The sequence below is a fragment of the Amblyraja radiata genome, chromosome 32 (assembly GCF_010909765.2).
Source record: "Amblyraja radiata isolate CabotCenter1 chromosome 32, sAmbRad1.1.pri, whole genome shotgun sequence".
Classification (NCBI taxonomy): Eukaryota; Metazoa; Chordata; class Chondrichthyes; order Rajiformes; family Rajidae; genus Amblyraja; species Amblyraja radiata.
In genome coordinates this window covers 11,328,259-11,344,157 of record NC_045987.1, presented here as the reverse complement: position 1 = coordinate 11,344,157, position 15,899 = coordinate 11,328,259, and the positions used below count along the sequence as shown (strand labels likewise).

General features: G+C 37.5%; 1 protein-coding gene across 5 annotated transcripts in view; it reads right to left on the bottom strand.

The window, feature by feature from the left end:
- Positions 1-15,899, bottom strand: part of camsap1 (calmodulin regulated spectrin associated protein 1) — a 71,665-nt gene that overhangs the window by 16,485 nt on the left and 39,281 nt on the right. For 2 of the 5 annotated variants that reach the window (XM_033048950.1, XM_033048945.1), the window contains exons 5-9: positions 8,314-8,346; positions 3,455-3,596; positions 1,199-1,338; positions 606-702; positions 168-339 (exon numbers count right to left, since the gene is read on the bottom strand). In XM_033048950.1, the coding sequence (XP_032904841.1) occupies positions 168-339; positions 606-702; positions 1,199-1,338; positions 3,455-3,596; positions 8,314-8,346 (584 nt within the window). The remainder of the gene's footprint in view (positions 1-167; positions 340-605; positions 703-1,198; positions 1,339-3,454; positions 3,597-8,313; positions 8,347-15,899) is intronic. The other 3 variants (XM_033048946.1, XM_033048949.1, XM_033048947.1) reach the window with 3 other exon arrangements.

Below are 15,899 nucleotides of genomic sequence, written 5' to 3'. Positions count from 1 at the left end.
TAATTATACGTGCTAATTTAATTTAAATTCCACATATAATAAAAGTTTAAATACATACACACACATACACAAAAATAAATAAAATGAACAGAAGCAGTTTTTAGATAACACTGTAACCATGTTGCTCTTGAGTAGTGCCAAGATGAAGAGGACAGAGACAGACTTACACAAACTCTTCAGGGTGCAGGCAATACCTGGTTCCAATCTCTTGGCTACTCTGTGGTGCAGTTGTTGTCACATCACCTAAACCATTTGCTGGGCTGACCATAAAGCTACGTTTTGTTGCATTGGAAATTGGAAGAGGCGGACGTGAGTTCTTCTGTTGAAGGAGCATTTTAGCTGAATAAAGAGAGCAAATACTTGAGAATCTTTTTCCTTTGTAATTATTGGAAGGTTATTTACAATGATGAACATTTTGATATCATGTAGCATGTCTAGACCTTCAGAAGTCAATACTTATATATATTCCTTTGCAGAACAAATCGCGGTAATGGCTTGGCCAAACACTGTGGTCAGTTAGTGACTCCTACAAAATGCTAGCCTGAATAGTCACATCACAATTACAAGTTAAATTTTTGTTTAAAGAATATCTAAAAAAAACGTACCATCTTTGATTTCTTGAACTTCCCTTGGCTGCACAAAGTCAGGTTTTACAACTTCAAACCACCAGAACAATTCGGCAATGAACACCATAATATTAGGCTAGAAAGAAAAACGTTATGTTAAGTATATGCTCGTTTATTACTATAGGAATCAAACAAAGCGGTTACATTACCAGGGCTACAAGATAATTATAAGACTTTTTCAGACAGACTAGTGGGATGCTGGCACCAAAACTATTCCCAAACCATATTATTGATTAAGCTAAAAGAACTGCCTTTATTGTCAGAGTTTGGTGATAACACAAAGAGAGAATCCACAGTTAGAGCAGCAGAAAGAGCCAACAAAGGAATGAGCAAAACACTGGAACATGATCTGAGGAAAAGTGAGGTTGTCCACTTTGGCAGGAAGAATAGAAAAGCAGATTATTTAGAGAGAGGCGACAGAGTACTGTTGTACGGAGTTATTGTTGATGTGATTTTCCGAGGGATAGCAGAGAGTATTTGCAGCTACAAGAACCATCATCACTTCTGTCCATGCACAGTCATTCTACATAATGAAGTGCATTATTAACTAGGAATTCTAAATTAGGCCTTACCTTCAATACTAAAGGACCATATAGCATATCTTCCAGAGTAAGATAAAAACTTCTGTTTAGGTAATGGTTCGAGAAGTCTATCAGGAGCTGAATATTGTACAAGCTGTCTGCAATTGAAGTCACTTCCTTCAAACAAATATCTACAAAGGAAAAAAACAACAAAAAGAATCAATTGAAATTAATGTTAAAATCAATCAGTCTTTAATGAAGGAAAACGGCAAATTCCAAACTCATTTTTGGAACTTACTATTCGCAATTGAAGAATTATCTGGATTAAAAGTTGTAGATGTTGTTTATTTTGCAGATCATTAATTCTGGTATTTATTCTGTTCAAGGGATAGTTTATGTACACTATTGTTTTCTACAACATCTTCAATTTTGTGTATTCCATTAACTATTTCCAACCGATGTGTCATGACGTAACAAGTGCAAGAAAACATCAAGTGAAAAAGTCTAGGTAAAAACGAAGGTTGTTTCAGGTAGCCAAAGATCGACACAAAAAGCTGGAGTAACTCAGCGGGACAGGCAGCATCTCTGGAGAGAAGGAATGGGTGACGTTTCGTGTCGGGACCCTTCTTCAGATTGAAAGTCATAGGAAAGGGAAACGAGATATATAGAAGACGATGTAGAGAGATAAAGAACAATGAAAGAAAGATATGCAAAAAAAGAAACGATGATAAAGGAAACAGGCTGTTTGTTGGGTGAAAATAAGAAGCTGGTACGACCTGGGTGGGGGAGGGATTGAGAAGGAATGTTGGGGTTGCTTGAAGTTAGAGAAATCAATCTTCATACCACTGGGCTGCAAGCTGCCCAAGCGAAACATGATATGCTATTCCTACATTTCGCGTTTAGTCTCACTCTGACAATGGAGGAGACCTAGGACAGAGAGGTCAGCGTGGGAATGGGAAGGAGAATTAAAGTGTTTAGCAGCCAGGAGACCAGGTAGCCAAAGCTGCCTGAACATGTAAATCACTTCATTCATCTTTTGTGTATTTAACACAACAGGCTCCCTCAAATGTTGACTTATGGGCCTGTCCCACTTAGGCGATTTTTCAGGTGACTGCCAAGTTGCCGCTTGTCGCCCGAAAATCCAGCAACTGGAACGGCGACTGTCAGAGTGGAACACACACACACACACACATGCATCGCAGGTGGGGGGACAGACAAACTGGGGGGCGCTGTCTGAAATTCACATGGTGCAAAGCACTCACCGTGATGAACAAGAAGGTTGCGCTGTAATTAAGACGGCTAAAGCATAGTGTACGGTAAGTGCTTTAAAAGAGGGGGGGGGGTGGAAGAAGGAGTGGAGACAACTTTTAAGAAGCCAGACATACACGGCTGTGAAGCTCGGTGGACATTTAACATTACCTGTCGGTTATCCTTGGTTTTGAAAACTACTGCTTACGTTTTTTATCGCAATGAGCCAATGGAATTCACCAGTCAGCATCGGCTCCGACCTACGAGAACCTTCGACCTCCTGGCAACCCACTAGGACCTCCTGGTGACCAAACTACAGCACGAGAATTCTCGCTACTCTCCATGGCGGCTTCATTCTAGAGCCGCTAATTTTTCAACATGTTGAAAAATCCGCGGCTAGTTCCCAGAATGCGGGAACTCCTCACAACCATGAAGGCGACTCCCCTGGCAACCACCCGCGAACATGTGGCGACCATGTGGCAACTGCATAGTCTCTTGCAGTCGCCTAAAAAGTCGCTTAAGTGGGACAGGCCCCATTAGTCCCCAAGATTCCAATACCTGATTGATAATTAAAAAAACAAAATTAGGCTTTGGAACCTCAGGGACTAAGTCAGCATTTTAGGGTGCCTGATGTGTTGAATACATAAAAAATGAATGAAGTGATTTACTTGTTCAGGCAGTTTTGACTACCTGGAGTTACCTGAAATAACCTTCAATTTTTCACTTGATGTTTTCCTGTACTTTACATCATGGCATTTCAGCTAAAATTTAAGGTGTAGAATATGATAAGTGTATTGCTGAACCAGAATAAATGCCAGAACTAATAATCTGAAAAATAGTCAGCAGCAAAATTGTTTTCAATCCGATAACTCTTCAGTTCTGAACATGCATTGGATAAATTGTAATTAAATCACATTATACATTGGATAAATGCATTAAATACAAATATGTACAAAATTCTGATGTTTTCAATATTTGATTTACGATAATATGTAAAATTATATCTACATTTACATGCAATAGCAGAAAAAGATAAGTATAATGCATAATTAGAAATACCTTCTAATTTCATGAGCTCTGGGCAATAATAGTGAATAATTGCCAGAAGTGAACAGCCATCACAAGCATCCCTCATGAGGTCCTCCATTAAAGGGAAAAATGGTAACTGCTTATTCAAGGGATGATCTCGCCGATAACGTACCTAACACAAAAGTAGTCAAGATTATGTTTGTGCCTGAAGTTAACTGGTACTCCATTCTGTTTCTTCCTCAAGAAATAACTACATTGCAAGATCCAAATGACATTCTGCTCTGGATACCCTTTCACTGGTCTCATGTTTATTTTTAGATAGGAGGTTATCAAAGTGAAAATTTTCACAAGGACTCCCAAAAAGATATTAAATCTAACATTCTTACAAGTCAAATGAATTTGATTTTGTGGGATGGATAGTGGATCCCTGTTGGAGGCAAAATGAAATCAGCAAAGCAGCAAGTTGCCACTTTTGACTCCTGTGTGTTATTCCCCCCCCCCCCCTAAGAGGCAGGTATGTACTGCTTTATTTAGGAATAAAAGTTTAAACTAAAATATCAAAATATTTAAAGTACAATTCTATACCAGCCTCAAAGAGACAGAACCAGTTTGCACTTTTAAGTTTTCTGTCGCATTAACGTGCTGGTAATGCTCTGTTGTTAAAATCTTTACCAGCAAGGATACAAATCTTAGATTTGTGGTAAGATACAGCTAGGAAACAGGCCTTTCGGTACCAGGTAACCATGAACCACCTATTTACACATTAATTCATTTTTTATTCGCCTCACATTCTCAGCAACTCCTCCAGATTCTATCAATCACTCACTTACACATCTAGGACAAATTACTGGCCAATTAATCTACCAACCTGCTAACTCCACACAGATAAGCACCCGAAGTTGAGATTAAACACAGGTCTCTGTCGCCATGAGGCAGTAGCTCTGCTCCCTGTGCCACTATATTGCTTGGTGAGCTGCAAATATTTCCTCAGCTTGGTTCCCACAAAATACATTAGGCCAATTTATGTGCGTTGGTGATATTTTTACATTGGAAGTATTCATCTCTTTTTTGGAAGTTGTAGAATTTGTTAGTGCCAAACTTACAATATTAATAAATGTTATTAATTTTTTTCTGCAGAATAACAATAATAATATTAATACAACTGGGACTTATTGTGCAAGTTGGGTCTTTATTATTTTCAGATATGATGTAATCAAGCTCCCCAATACATGTTAGCCTACACTTGGCACACCTACATTCTATACTTGGTATTTCCATTAATTCCCTTTTAACAAAATAGTGAAATACTATTCAATGACAAAGAATGTCTAGGAGTGGCTGGTATACCAAAGTGCAATTTAGAAAATAGCAGTTTTTTGATAGCCTCAGATTTAAAAAACAAATTTGAACTTCTCTAAGTTGGGGCACATCACCCAAGTCTTAAATTTCAGTACTGCACTGAGGCAGACATATAAAAGCTCTCTGAAATTGAAGGGCAACAAGTGTCCTGTCACATACTCTTTAGATTCCAGTCTGCATGGAAATTTCTGAAATAATACACATACAGAAATGCAAGTTGGTGTTACTGCAGAATTAATCTAGATTCGGGGGACACAATTTTGTAATAAACTATTTTTACAGTTACGCCCAATCAAGTACATTGGCCACCTATGTTATACTTCAAGTGCATTAAAGTATAACACTTTAATGATGAAACAAGTAACATGCACAAGTACAATAGTTGTGTGCTATATCTGCAACCACACAATAGTTTCCTCATTATCCCTCTACATTATAAGATTCTTAAAGTCTGAGTGTAATTCTAAGCCTAAGGGTACAAAGGAGTGATGGTTCCAAAAATAAGTTAAAAAGTCATTTATTTATTTTTAAAAGCACAACACAATAGCAATTTAAAAAACAAGAAAAAAAATGAAAGGGATTTTATGTGGGATTACTACATCAAATTGAAAAAGCATTTTTTAAAAAATCATTTGCTATTGAACGCAAAATAAATTGAAAGAATGATCAAATTTCATACAGTTTTTTAAATGGTATTTAAGCAACAGATGTCAACATCATTAGCCTGGAGATGTAAACTGTACAAATATTACTATGAATCTGATGTGAACTTTGTCTGCTTCACTTAATGTGTTGTTTTACATGCAATTATAAATGTATCCATCCTGGCTCGATGGATACTCATCAGTGCTAATGCGATTTTCAACTATATTTCAAATAAATACTCAAGATTACAAATCTAAGAGCCTACCAAAGATAGCAATGTATTTTTATTTATATTTAGCCAAGAGTCACATATCATTATATTGGAGATTATAATTTAGATTAGGCATTGGATATGATTAAACAGCGCATTCTGCTGTTGGTTCCATAGTTGACTTGTTAGAATACGTTAGAGTACATATGCAAACTGCATGAATCAAAGCTGAGCAAGTAGATGCCAAAGTCAGTAAACTGGCTCAAAAATTCTGTTTCTAATGACATGTGGAGGTGATTTTATTAAATCACATTCCATTGTATCTGAAAAATATAAATTTATGCAAACATATCCGTTTAAAGGCAGAGATGAATAAACTAACTAATCATTTACATATATCCATTTTAAGGTTTATTTCAATGCCTCAATTAAACAGTGCTAGAACATTAGAATTGCTTGCTCTAACTTGGCTTGCTCTCTTTGATGAAAAAGAATGGGTTATTAACAAAACCTACAATTATTATTTTAAACCCACAGTGACAAATTAGAGCTTCAATTACTGATAATATGGAAACTGGATGGTTTTAATGAATTTTGAATTAAATAATTCTAATAACAGCACTTTCCCAGCTCCACAATTATTTTTCAGAAACGAAAAACATTAATTCATTCAACTCACTCAACGAAATGTGCATTACTGTTATACATTGACTAGCACTCTACACACTCTTCATTTAAAGATATGAAGCTTACTGTATGACCCAAGCAAAGTCTTTGGGTTCCAAAATGCAGTGGGCTATGGCATGCATCAGATCAGACTGACTTACACAAGACAGGAAAAATGCAAGGCATGCAGAAAACAGTATGCTTGTTTCAACACAGGACCTGTCAAAGATCCTCATGCTTACTCAGACTTAACCATTTGGTGGATAAATTGAGAAATAGTTCCTGGGTGCGGTCTTGAAGTGAACTGACATTAGCTGACAGCCACACGAAAACAGAGGATAAGTTTGGAATAGAGAATATGGGCATTAACACTGATTCGGCAAGTTCCGTTTTTTAAGAAAAATTGATCACTTTTAGTAAATGCAGTATATTCACTAGGAACACTCTCCATTTTTGGAATTTTATATAATATCTGCTGCTTTTATTTGGAAAATACCACACACAACAGCTCCCCATGAATTTGCAGCCAAAAACCACAGCAAACTCTAGGTAAACTACGTAAAACAAAAAACCAAGTACATTTTTGATGAAAGTCTGGGCCAATGGTGCAGTTTGGAATAATTTTGAGGGTTTTTGACAGTCCCTAGGAGTTTTCTGCTGAAACAAATAATTCCACATCCACAAAAGTGATGAAAAAGACTGCTGAATAAGAGGTATGTGCATATCTGACAATAAAATGATCTGGCTCAGTAGCATTCAATGCTTGCAGTCAGAAAACATACTTGACAATGAATCTACTGAATGTTCTCGTAGATTCTCAATGCTTCATTTGTAAATTCAATGTTCTCAGTGGTAAGGTTAAAAAAAAATAGTCCAAGAATAATTTTACAAACCATATTCAAAACATTAAATACAGTATTCTTAATCATATGTGTTAAAAAGAGAACATTGTATTTTCCAAATAAACACTTTTGAAAGCACAGTGATGTTCTCTGGAATTATTGCATTTTCAGCAATAAATAACAAACCACCTTCCAACCAAGGAATCTAGTCATCTGAATTACCACTCAAATACACTGAATGGTATGAAGTTGCTATACTATCTGAATTCAATTAAATCGATAGAAAGAGGGATTTTCCACTAAATTGAGCACCAGCTATGGAAAATTGGTAGCAGTCAAACACTTAATTGCAGCAGCAAGAATGTCATTGTTCCATTGTGGGTACATATAACAATTAAACATGCTTGCCTCTTTCCGACGAGAGACCAGAGACTAAATCTACTTTGTCATTCTAGCACACTTGGAAACTGTTGCAGTGTTAGAATGGAATGTGCCTCGGCATTATTTTAATTGGAGAAGTTTTGATCCCCAATGATCAATTATCTGATCATTATTATATGGCAGTTGTGTGAGAAGTTGTTCATAACTTTCTACATTACAAGCAATTATACTTTTCAAAAGCATACATTATTGACTACAGTATTTTGTAATATCCTGAAATGGATAAGCTGCTACAAAACGCAGGCCTTTCTGCCTAGTTTAACTACCCATTTTAATAGTATGGTAAATAACAACTGTAAACCTATCTCCCTTATGCCAAAAAATAGCCTTTGCATGTGTGCAATTACATTACGTCCAACGTTACTCTTGCAGATTTTCAAAAACAAACAGAATGGCCTTTTGCATTTTAAGAATAATCACCTTTCCTTCAATATTTCACAACAAGCAACTCATTTAATATTGAATTCAATACTGATAAGAGTCTGGAATATCTGGAAAGAGGTGAAACAACTACCTACTGACTACATTAAAATGTGGAATCTGTTCTTGAGGCAGGAAGTTTTTAAACAATCAAATGCTCGTACAAAATTCATGCAAAACCTACTAAAAGTAGATTTATACAGTAATTCCAATAGATACCAGAAAGTGTTTGTTGTTTATTGCTGTTATTAGGGGAGGAATAAATTATGACTGAAATATAAATAGAAACTTAATGGCTCACTTACAGGCACCAGTTTCCAATACCATTTTGAAGGAGACTGCCCAAAAAGCATGGAAAGGAGTTAGAATTCAAGCACAGAAAGGGTAAGGAGCAAAGCTTGTTAGTGCATTACACACAGACCGTCATAAAATACTTCAAATCAGACAGCTAATTCCTATCGATTTGCAATCAACATATTCAACAGTATTACCGTCCTAGATTGTTACATCTGTTTAATTAAGTTTTACAGCGAATATTTATGTGTGATGTGATGGAGTGGAATGCATGAGGAAGAAAAGGCTTCATGGATCATGAATGCTTACAGAACTAAAATAGAGCAGCATTATTAAATTAAATAATTTAAAGTGTAGAAGATGGCTAGAATAGCATATGACACTTATCCTAAACTCAACTTAAACCAACATTCAAAAGATTTGTGTAACAAATTTTGCGTAGTAATATTTGCTGGTAAATATTTCCCTTTTGATTACAGTCATTACATAATTCATATTAATTTGCTCCTTGTGCAACCGATGTTCAATTAAAACAATCAAATACTCATGGAGGTACAACAACAATTAGAAATAATTTCCTCAATGACAGCACTATTTTATTTATCAATGCTGGTACCATTTTGTGTAAACGCAGCACTGTTTACAATTGTACCTAAATACCAAATTATATAGAGGCCACAAATGCAGGAGTGGGTCAAGATAATTCCCCATATCATTTACTAAATCAGCTTTTAGTCTCTGATGTGATTCTGTGAAGCAAAGTTGAACAGAATTGTAAGTATCATGCCATGAGAATGAGTATCAAAGTCAGTGGGAATGCTGCTAACAATCAACTTAAGACATTTTTCATCCAAAATGTTTGCCATCGAAATGGAATGTCAGATTACTTTCTTTCCCTTTCAGTTTCATAAACTGGTCAATTTAATCCTTCCAACTGCTGCTTCAAACATATATTACACTAGAATATGGCAATGAAATAAATGTCATTTGAGAATGTCTTCTGATATCAAAAAAATGTTTTTTTACAATTGCACATTTGATGCTAATTACTAATATGAAAGTTCAAAACCAAACTAAAAGAATTGCAAAATATACAAACGGGGGAAAATATATAAGAATAGCACTGCAAAGCACATTTCTGTCCAACAAATCTGAACTGACTCAGGTCAAACTGCAATTCACCTCTCCCTTCCTGGGATGTTGCTGAAAGGTGGTATTAAGTAGCTGCTCAAGAAAACAATTTGTTTACAATAGGTAAAATACATGACTGTGTACATCAGGCAGTCCACAAGAATAAGAAACCAATCTATAAAGATTCAAAACTGATGAAGCCTACACATCTGAATTGTCATAACTTGCTACCCATTTCACTGACAGTGAGTGACCAACAATGTATTTTGAACATTTTATTTAATCATTTTAGATTTATGTTGCATGGCTGGAGAAGGTGGCAGATGGGTTGGGCTTTTTGTGATGTAGTGCACTTTTTCCTCAGCTTTCTCGCAAAATCACAGATTTCGAGCTTTTATTTAAAAGAAAGGAAAATATGAGACAGGCTCCATAATGCAAGACAACCTTTATACATTCTGAGGTGGCTGACAAGGCCAATGAGGGAACTGCAGACCCTTGCACAGTTGGAGCAGAAGGTGGCAGATGGTGGCAGTTGACATCATCAACAGAGCAACTGAGGCCTCAGTGCTGAGGATGCGGATGTTTGTTTGTTTATCATTGCAGTGAACTTGGGGGACTCTGTGGGTGACATTTTCCTAATGCCATAATATGCCTGCTGTAGGCAGTCCAGGTGTCAGAGACTAACAGAACAGGAATTACTGCTACCATGAGTTGTGCAACAGGTCTAAAGTCGAAATTCAATTACTCTTTCTCTATCTTAACCCAGGACTGAGCTGGAGCATTTAAAGGCTAAGTTGAATTCCATCAATGTCTATCTTTGCTAAGGATTGACTCCAAAAATATAAGAGTGATCCATGTTTTCCAGGGTCTCATCATTAATTCTTATTGTCAGGAAACATTGTTGCGCAGTGGGAAGATGATGTATGGGACTTTTAGACTCTTGTGGGCTTTGAATGCAAGGTCGATGTACTTTAGCAAAAAAGTAAATAATCTTCTAATTCAGCCACCAAGCGTACACAAACGCAGCATCATCTGCATACAGTAGTTCCACTACCAAGTATCAGTGTTGGTGCCGTAGACTGAACAGTTTCCCACAATAGCATTTCCTGTACAAAGCGGCCAGCCATAAAGGCAATGTTAGACCATTGCCTCAAGGTGGCACCAAATGCCTAGTTTATCCTATCAGTCACTAAATCTGTGCTTATGTACTTTAGAAATTGTCTGCATTTTCCTCCACGTGGTTCAAATAATTCTGACATGTGTACTTTTCTCTTTTCCACTATGTCTGATATTCAGACAAATATGATTGGCACCAATTACAAAGTATCTTTACCTTTCTCCAGACTTTTGTTTTAAATATTATAACAATTCACTTGTACAGAGTTATACAATGTTTCTGTCCCCAAATCACTGTCCAAATCTTAGTATTTGTTTGTTCCACTGATAAATAATGTGTTGCTTTCAATAAGCAAAACCTGGTGACTATAGTCTGCTTGCCATCTGTAGCTTGAGCCTTTCCCTAGTTCCACATTGGACCCCTTCTCCAGTCTGTTTTAACATTACAGACTTTCTTTCTTCATCTGAGCAGTTTTGCAATTATTTGAGTTTACTAGCTTCTTTTCTTCATGTTAAGACTTCAAATGTCTGATTCTTAACCTATTGTGTTTAAATGTTCATTCCTTCAGCTTCAATGATTCATCTTTCAGTCCCAGGGCACTATTTTGCATTACTCTGATACAAGTTAATCTTCGTCTCATCTGTCCACAAGACCCTTTTCCAGAACTGTGGTTGCTCTTTTAAGTACTTCTTGGCAAACTGTAACCTAGCCATCCTATTTTTGCAGTTATCCAGTGGTTTGCATCTTGCAGTGTAGCCTCTGTATTTCTGTTCATGAAATCTTCTGCGGACAGTGGTCATTGACAAATCCACACCTGACTCCTGAAGAGTGTTTCTGATCTGTCAGACAGGTGTTTGGGGATTTTTCTTTATTATAGATAGAACTCTTCTGGCAACAGCTGTGGAGATCTTCCTTGGACTGCCAATCCCATTGCTATTAGTAAGCTCACCAGTGCTCTCTTTCTTCTTAATGATATTCCAAACAGTTGATTTTGGTAAGCCTAAGGTTTCGCTCATGTCTCTAACAAGTTTTATTCTTGTTTCTCAGTCTCATAATGGCTTTTTTGACTTTCATTGGCACAACTTTGGTCCTCATGTTGATAAACAACAATAACAGTTTCCAAAGGTGATGGAAAGACTGGAGGAAAGACTAGGCGCTGAAAGCTCTCTTATACATGCATTAAGGAGGCAATTAAACACACCTGAGCAATTACAAAAGCCTGAGAAGCCACGTGTCCCAAACATTATGTTGCCCTGAAATGGGGGGGACCATATATAAACACAGCTGTAATGTCTACATGTTAAAACCAAAATGTATAAAAATGGCCTTCAATAAAATCTGGCAATGTGCACTTTAACCACATGTGATTTTTTTATATTACAAATCTCAAATTGTGGAGTACAGAGGCAAATAAATAAATGTGGAGGGCACCGTAGCCAACTGAGGATTCTGTTCAATCACAACTTGCCACACTGTACATAACATCAGTACTGTATACTCTTAATCAACTTTGCAAACTAAAGACATAATTTATAAATCTCAATAAACCCCAAGCCAGCCAAAATAGTAAAGCTACTTCTTATAGCCTTTTCCTGTAATAATGAACTATAATTTTTCTCTTTATACAGTAAATGTGATAGGCATACATCTAAAGCCTCTCATTGGAATTTAGTTGATTTTATGGTTTCCCTGTAACTATTTAAAACACATCTCATTGGCGTCCACATGTTTGACTCTCCCACACACTGAGTCACACTCCTTCACCATCCAGTCTACTTTTAGTTTCACACTCCACAATGCCAAACTCATAGTTTGCACTTCATTGCCTTGCTCCCTTCCCCCATCAGATCTTATGAAACTGGCATTCCATGCAGTGTGGACATAAATGATAAACAACAATAAAAGTTTCCAAAGGTGATGGAAAGACTGGAGGAAAGACTAGGTGCTGAGAGCTCTCTTATACATGCATTAAGGAGGCAATTAAACACACCTGAGCAATTACAAAAGCCTGAGAAGCCATGTGTCCCAAACATTATGGTGCCCTGAAATGAGGGGGGACCATATATAAACACAGCTGTAATTTCTACATGTTAAAACCAAAATGTATAAAAATGGCCTTTAATGTGTGGACCGTCATAAGAAAAAGGGAAAATCACCACCATTCAAAATGCAAGAAAAGCACTAATTTAAGGAGGAACATAAGTGCAGGTTAGACAAAAATGTTGGAGAAACTCAGCGGGTGAGGCAGCATTTCCTAACGTTTCCTATTTCCTTCGCTCCATAGATGCTGCCTCACCCACTGAGTTTCTCCAGCATTTTTGTCTACCTTTGATTTTCCAGCATCTGCAGATCCTTCCTAAACATTCCATCCAGTGTTTCCACTTTGAAAGAAATTAGCCGAAATTCAGGAAATTCTGGTTGTCTTCGGGTAATTTTAGGGAAATGGAATAATTTCGGGAAATTTCCGCAACCGGCCCGCGAAGGTGTGTAACGGTAATACACACAGCACTGCCAGTCTGTCGCTCAAAGGTTTAAGGGGGGGAGGGGAGAGAGGGGAAGAGAGGGGGAGGGGGAAGAGAGGGGGAGAGGGAGAGGGAGAGGGGGAAGAGAGGGGGAGAGAGAGGGGGGGAGGGAGGGAGGGAGGGGGAGGGGGTCAGGGGAGGGGGAGGGGGAGGGGGAGGGGGAGAGGGACAGGGACAGGGACAGGGACAGGGACAGGGAGAGGGAGAGGGAGAGGGAGAGGGAGAGGGAGAGGGAGAGGGAGAGGGAGAGGGAGAGGGAGAGGGAGAGGGAGAGGGAGAGGGAGAGGGAGAGGGAGAGGGAGAGGGAGAGGGAGAGGGAGAGGGAGAGGAGAGGGAGAGGGAGAGGGAGAGGGAGAGGGAGATGGGGAGGGAGAGACAATGGGAGGAAGGGAGGGAGAGTGGGAGGGAGGGAGAGTGGGAGGGAGGGAGGGAGAGAGAGCAGAGACCGAGACACATGAGAGCAGGTTGAAAAAATGAAGACATCGAAAGATGCCTTGCATAACACTGTGCAAGTGAGAAACAGAAGCAGGCAGTTACGGTGTAGTTACATTTTGCCCTGATCTTCTTTGTGTTGTTAACGTGTGCCCATGAAAAAAACCCAACAAATAGCTCGCAGGACGCATTTTTGAAAATTTCAGGAAATTCCATCAAATTCCAGGAAATTTGCGATTCTACTTAAGGAAAAAAAAATTTTTGAGGTGTGGAAGCACTGATTCCATGCAACATTGGGGTACCCAATCTTCTTACGCGACAAAAGGTTTGATAGTTAAATTATGATTACATTTCTGACAATCTATACTTTCCAGTGCTAACTTCTCACATTTCATCTCCACTTTAATTACCTGCATTTTACTTTGTCTTCTGTTTAATTCCTAATTTTATAATCTTCCATTACAATGCTTAAATTATTTAAAACAAATTTCTAAAATGGGAATCAGTGGACCAAGTGCACGAGGGAGAAAAATTAAGTGCAACTAATCATAGTATCATGCTGTTTGGATTAACGAGGGAAAAATAAAGGGAGGAATTTACAGTAAACATACTAAACTGGGGACATGCAAATTCCCAGGGGATGACAGTGGGTTCGGCCAGAGATACAGTGGGATTTAAGAGCAGAAAACAAAATTAAAATTGAACAATTGATATCCTTCAAAGACCAGATGGATCCAGAATAATCCAAATACATTTAGTTGTGGATCAACAATAGTATGAACTCCTTGGTTGAAAGATGTGTGTGTTTTTACAATACTGGGTACAAAGTGTGACATCATACATAAAACTGAAGTTCACAAAATTATTTCAACATGATTCAGATTATCAATAACCCTCACAGCGGCAGTACATGACAGGCAGAAATAGTTCCTGAAGTGTGAGAAAATTTCATTAATGAACAAAATTCCTTGTATAACATGTGTTCATAAGCGTTTTTTTACACTTTATGTTTGGTGTCCAAAATTTAAAATTTAGAAAGTCATTTTTTTCCTAAAGCATGATAGTTGATTTTGGTCACTTTTGCTGTTTTTCCAACATACAAATGTACTTTCTTGCTATAAACGTGGAGTATGAGACCAAATGAGCAATATTCCTGTTACCTAGTGAAATGGGTGTTATACAATGTCCAAAGGGTGGACACCAAAACGAAAGTAGCTCCTGTTTATCCAGTATTTCTTTTTTTTGTAATGTATTTCACATGTTTTGAATAAACTTTATGAAATTGTCTATACATAATAAGAGACTGCAGGTACATAATTTGATAGAAATATAACTACTGCAAAATGCTGGTGTTACTCGTGTGATGGTGGACACCAAAAATATTCATTAATTTTGGCGCAGCAGCTTTTGCCACAGAAGGTAGTTGAGGCCAGTTCATTGGCTGGATTTAAGAGGGAGTTAGATGTGGCCCTTGTGGCTAAAGGGATCAGGGGGTATGGAGAGAAGGCAGGTATGGGATATTGATTTGGATCATGATCATATTCAATGGCGGTGCAGGCTCGAAGGGCCGAATGGCCTACTCCTGCACCCATTTTCTATGTTTCTATGAATCTTGATATTAAGATTACTCTCTTCTCATGATTGCATTATCTATCGAGTTCTTCAAACTAGAACATTTTCAATCTCCTTGGGAAGTTCTTTGGTCTTAATTTACCATTGTGGTGTAACGGTGGTTGCTCTAAAATAGGGTGGACACCAAGAGTAACCACCGTTACACTCTTTGAAATATGGCGATTCAGAGCACTTAATGCCAAATTCGTGAAAAGTTTTGCTTATTACTGTGAAACATGCGTCTGCAAAGCAACAAACTTGAAAATGTTTTGAATTATAATGAAATTAATGCAGAAATTGCCTCTTTATTTCATTGTGTCAAATCATGTCACATTTTTGTTGTCCTAAAAATGGATATTTTTGAGATATAAACTGGTTGAATTATGGAATTAATTTAATTCCTAACTTGATTTTATGTCTACTATCTCTTGCACATTTGAGTAACAATCCCTGAAAAGATCAACACCATACTACTTGAAACATTGGAGACATGACATTTTTAATGTTCTGTGCTGAAATCTCTCCAGTATTGTAAAAATACACATATACAAAATAAAGCAGATAAATGAGGACAAAAAAATATCAGGTTCATTATCAGGTGAAAAAGATCCCCAAGATTCCCTCTAAATATCTTACCCATCATCCTAAATCTATATTAAGCTTATTACTTCTGACATGGAGAAATGCTTCTTGGAATCGATCCTATCTATATCCCTTATATTTCATATACCTCAAGCATGTCCCTCTTAACCTCCTCCACTACAGGGAAAAAAAACTTATCCTC